General features: G+C 34.8%; 2 protein-coding genes across 2 annotated transcripts; one reads left to right on the top strand and one right to left on the bottom strand.

The window, feature by feature from the left end:
- The first annotated feature begins 1,024 nt into the window (after nucleotides 1–1,024).
- LOC128181570 (uncharacterized) lies at nucleotides 1,025–3,497 on the top strand. The gene is made up of 4 exons (XM_052850024.1): nucleotides 1,025–1,186; nucleotides 1,536–1,642; nucleotides 1,842–1,951; nucleotides 3,157–3,497. The coding sequence occupies exons 1-4, from the start codon at nucleotides 1,049–1,051 to the stop codon at nucleotides 3,348–3,350; spliced, it is 549 nt and encodes a 182-aa protein (XP_052705984.1). The 5' UTR covers nucleotides 1,025–1,048; the 3' UTR covers nucleotides 3,351–3,497.
- A 751-nt stretch (nucleotides 3,498–4,248) lies between these two features.
- On the bottom strand, nucleotides 4,249–5,207 carry LOC128181571 (uncharacterized). Its single transcript, XM_052850026.1, has 3 exons — nucleotides 4,847–5,207; nucleotides 4,521–4,754; nucleotides 4,249–4,405 (listed from the first exon to the last, which is right to left on the bottom strand). The coding sequence occupies exons 1-3, from the start codon at nucleotides 5,125–5,127 to the stop codon at nucleotides 4,249–4,251; spliced, it is 672 nt and encodes a 223-aa protein (XP_052705986.1). The 5' UTR covers nucleotides 5,128–5,207.
- Nucleotides 5,208–5,583: the final 376 nt, after the last annotated feature.

Consider the following 5,583-nt stretch of genomic DNA (forward strand, 5'->3'; position numbering starts at 1 on the left):
CATATGATACGACTATAAAATCATCCTGTTAGAAAAGGGACTACTGATTATAAACATAAGAATATCCAGGGGAAAATGGATTTTATTTATACAGGATTTACATGAATTATTGTACAATGTCCAGATAGTTTGTATTATGACTCCATTGAGCTGATTTTATCATACCTATAGTTCCTCAGGTGAGCGATGTGGCCCATGGGCCTCTTGTTTCCAGATATGCTGTTATGTACACAGATATTGTTTTCTTTTTGTTGCTGTAGATTCCGCTGGCCCTGACAAAGACCTCTTCTTATTGGAAGCCATCGCACTTAATGATTTAACCCCTCGGTTTGTCAAAACAACTTACGATAATAATTAACACCTACCTGATCTGAACACTTACCAGTTATTGCAATCAGCCTTGTTACATGTAACGAAATTCAAGCTCAGGTTCATATAACTGGAAGTCAACCGCACAACCTAAATAACGAACAAAATCCGGAAATCGGGAGAATTTCAAGTTGTTCGACAAAAAACGGGTGAAATGCATGACCCGCCGGGTCATAAAAATAATCGGGTGAAGGGTATAAATAAATCGGGTTTGCCCCGCCGAAATCGGGTCAGTTGGCAAGTATGAACAGTTATCACATAAATTGTATCGATAGACGATTAGAAATTTGTTGAATTGTGTGTGCGTTTTTAACGGGATTTTCCGAAGGAAAAATCCGGTTATTAAAACGGTGAAAATGGCGGGCGGGCGGCTGCCAAAAGGGTACTCTCATTGTACAGATAACTCCTCTACAGTTTTCAAGATAGGAATTGGTTCTTTTGCAGATTAATACACCGATCCATTTTATTTGTGGGTGTGTCGGGTTTGACCAATCAGATCACGTCATCTGATGCGGCGTATAAGGTCGGACATTGGTCGGACATCGCTACATGAAAATGGCGATTGTTTTCGCATTAAAACTGTAAATCTGGGTGTTATTTTTCGATTGAGTTAAATATAATGGTGAAGCACTGTTCGTATGGGACATAAAAATCGGATAGCAGGTATCCAGAGAAACTTATGGGAGCAAAATTCATCCCATTTCCGAAGCCAAAGTCTGATTTGGAGAAATGTTTACGATGGATATCATGCTGTCGAAGACCACATGCCCAGCTTAACGTTGACAAAATTACGAAGCATACATATGTGTGTTCTAAGGTAAGTACACGTTCATTTTATTTTCAAATTATAGAATAACCTCTCATCCAGTAATTCGATATCCTTTGAATATGTTGAACACTGACTATACCCAGTAACGTTACATCACGTATGAACAACTTGAAAATGGCGTCGTTTTTGTTCCGACTTCTAAAATACCAAAATGCCCATACTGGCATAAACAAATTAGATTTTAACACTTGTTTATATGTCGGAATGCTTGTAAAACAAATGCAATAAAATTTTAAACCTGTAGCTTTGTGCTAGCTGTGACAGAGAGTCAGACAGAGCGCATTACATATCATAGAATATACTGATTGTATTACTATTTTATTTTACACTGTTTCAGCATTTCATTTCATTGGATGGCCCTTCAGATGAATACCCAGATCCTTGTGATGCCCAGACTGGTGAACTGCACAGAGCAAGGCGAAAGATCATATACTTGTCTCAACAGTCAAAATCAGATGATTTAAACAGCAAGACCAGCAATAAAACATTTCAATAATCAGCTGATAAGTGTTGGGTTAAAGATGAACATATTTGTCTCTGGTCAGATAATATATTCCATAACTTTCTCTACATCTGTATTCTGTATTCTACATGTTCTATACCGGTCTTATAATGAAGATTTTTATCAAATATTTTTTTCCAGTAGTACCAGTACTGATGATTCACCAGACTCTCATGCAATGGAATGCTGTTTAACAACACAGACAACTTCAAATCCTGTCATAGATTCCTCATGCCAAACAGAAGAAGAATGTATGTTTATTTGTCAATATCAGATTCTGCTTCTGTGATTTAGCTGGGTCCTTTTTATTAATTGAACACAGTAAAACACTTTCATTTGTGAAATAATTCATTTCATAGCTGTAAAGTAACATTTGATGACTTAAACTATGCAGCAGGAATATTGTTCAATATTCTTGGTCTGTATTGAAGATAAAAATTAGCAAGCTTATCAAACATTTCTGTAATGAAGTCAACATTTTTGGTTATTTTTTCCACAAATAAATCTTTTCTTGTGTACACAACAAATATGCAGAAAGAAACACCATTAATTGTCCCTGAATTTGGAAATAATAATCATGATTCTTTTTCAATGTATATGAGTCTCCTAATATCTCAAGACAAAACTTTGGTAAGTTCACTGCCTCTGCGATGAGTAAATCTCTACCTGAAAAGGGACATTTTATTTCCAATACCCCAGTCTGTCCTTCTATACAAACTTTACCATCAGGCGAGGCAGCAAGAAATGAAAATCTTGGATTTACTACTAATCCACAGTCATGAATATGTACATTGTGGAATTTTTCCATATATTTCTGTTTAGCTATGTTTTCATTACATTTGCCGTAGGAAGTTGCTTCAGTAGTAAAATTTTTACTTTCAAATATGCTAGAAACAAAAGTGTCGGTGATTTCTTTTTTCCTTTTACATATTCTTGCAAACTGGGAAGCAGTCACACGTTTCTTCTTCTCCTCATACCACAAAGCATTTCCAGATTGATCCACGATTAATCTTTTTAACTTCTCGGCGTCATCTTGTGTCATGTTAAAAGCTTCATTGAGTTGTTAAAATTTAGAATTGATTAATGGCACATCAGTGTCTAGAGGAAATGTAGTATTTCCACAAGCCCCATGTACAATGGTCGGAAAAGATTTGTAGTTTTTCAACTGAAAATTTACAGATAATATAAGTATAATTAACATCTTTAATATGTACATGGGCTAATACATGGTACATGTAACTACAAAAATTATTGATAACAGAAAACTGTGAGAATAAATTTAACTACATATTTATATAAACCATATATACTTAACGGTATGCAAACTCTTGTAAGTAAGTAATGTAATTATGTATGCATGTAATTTTATCGGTATTGTTTCTGATCATATAATTTTATTTATTTTGATGTTAATTACAGTACACTTATTAATGAACTATTTTATTTACTATTTCAGTATTTTCATCTATGGATGTGCTTTCATGGGTTGCACATGTTAGAAAACTGGAGGAAGAAAATGACAGGTTGCGACAGGAAATCAGACAGAGAGGGAAAGTTTCTGATGCTGCTTGCCAAACAGAGAGAGATACACTGCTGAAGAAGTTTCAAAGTCAAAGATCAAAAACTTGTTTGAATTTTATACTGGATTAAGTTATAGTAGATTTCTCATGCTTCTTGTGTTTCTCTTTCCAAGTTGTGAAAATCCAATCATTTATGAAGACAAAAGAAAAGAAACACATATTGACAAGTTTCCTTTGTCACAGCAGTTGTTTATGTACCTTTGCAGACTAAGAAATGCTTTAAATGTGAAAGATTTCGCATTCAGAATCAATATTAAGGTTCAAACTGTGTCAACAGTAATTAATGGGGTAGCGAAGTACATGTATTTGAGATTAGGTTCCTTAAGTTATTGGCCCCATCGAAATACAATCATAGGAATCATGCCAGAATCTTACAAACATGATTTTCCAAACTGTTTAGCTATTCTTGACTGTACCGAGCTAAAAACTGAAAAACCTTCATCATTGAAACAACAAAGTCAGTGCTATTCAGACTACAAATCATCCAATACATTAAAAGCTCTTGTTGTTTGTGACCCAAGAGGGTCTATTTTATTTGTTTCGGATTTATTTTCTGGAAGTATTTTAGACAATGATATCATTGAACAATGTGGTTTTTATGATTATTTAAAACATTTGAAAGAAATAGCTAATAATGATGCCTTAATGGCTGACAAAGGGTTTCTAATTTAGATTTGCAGTTGAATATTCCACCCCTTGCATCTAGTGCTAGGCCATTTAGTGAAAGCGATGTAAACCTCACCAGAAAAAGAGCTACTCATAGAATACACATTGAACGTGCCATCAATCAAATAAAGTGTTTTAAATTATTGAAAAGAAAAGTTCCTGTGAGCATGTTTAATTGTATTAATGCACATTGGTTTGTAGCTGCGATGTTGACAAATTTCCAAGATACTTTAGTAAAGTTTTGAAAATGAATGTTCTTGTTTTTATTTAATATAGTACATGCATGCAAACATTTCTGTGTCTTATACCTGATATGGAAGCATTGACCCCATCTGTACACCACCTAGTGTTGTCTCAATCAGCTGAACCTCCTCGTGAAGGAGGTAGGATAGTGGTGTTCCCACAGCTGCGGAATCTGTCTTTAGCTTTTTCACCTCCATAGCACCAATATCTGGTATTCTTAATTAATTTATATGCGGTGAGTTCATATATTCTAGTTTAGATTTATATTATTCAAACGTAACATGTCTCATGAAGACTTTATTATAAAAACCTTACAATAATTTGTCAGTACCTCATCTTTGGCATAATGCTATGGATAGGCCTCTTTTTTCTTGGGGTCTGTTTAGGTTTAGAAAACACCATTGCAGAAAGTGGTTCTGGGCTGATTTTGGACCCCCGTGGTTTATGCCACTGCTGTGGCATACTAGTGCAGGCAAATACTGAAGGAACTTCAGTCATGCCAAGATTTTTGTAGTGAATTAAAGTGTATAGCATACCAATTGAATGGGAACAAGTACCGCTTACTCTGAAAAGAATATTTTTAAACACGTATGTGGAATATGTTACGATGGGTTTTTTTTTAAATAAACATCATAATCTTTCGATATAAGTACATACCCAGCTTTGCATGAGCAATGACTCTCTGTGATACTTGAAGTTGTGATCGTAATTGTCATGTTTATTTTGTGGGGAGCTTTACTTTTACGCATAGATCGAAAACATTTGGCGGCGATATCTATTGATTCATCACTGGACTTGTACAATTTTAACGCATGTACATAACTATTCATGAAATAATTATAACCTCTTTCTTTCGCTCTCTTGGAAATTGATGTATTCTTGAAATAATCGAGAGAAATGTCCGAAGGGATTGATGTTAAGTTTATTTCGCCCGCCATGTTTACTTTAGAATGTCCGACCCGGAAGCGTCGCTATGACGAAACTAAGGGGGGCGGAGCTTATCGATGCAAAATGGATCGGTGTATTGTACATATATATCAGAGGTGTGCATATTGCTAGGATTTTGATTTCCGATTATTTATGAAAAAAATACCAGCTTTTGAACTTAAGCATTTTTTGGCCAAATATTGCATATAGGGTACCCTTATTGTACGGATAACTCCTCCTACAGTTTTCAAGGTAGGAAATTGTTAATTTGCAGATCAGTTGAACATATATCAGAGGTGTGCATATTGCTAAGATTTTAATTTCTGATAATTTCTGAAAAAAATACCAGCTTTTGAACTTAGTCATTTTTTGGCCAAATATTGCATATAGGGTACCCTCATTGTACGGATAACTCCTCCTACAGTTTTTAAAATAGGAAGTGGTTCTTTTGCAGATCATTTGTACAT

The sequence above is a fragment of the Crassostrea angulata genome, chromosome 4, assembly GCF_025612915.1.
Source record: "Crassostrea angulata isolate pt1a10 chromosome 4, ASM2561291v2, whole genome shotgun sequence".
Lineage (NCBI taxonomy): Eukaryota > Metazoa > Mollusca > Bivalvia > Ostreida > Ostreidae > Magallana > Magallana angulata.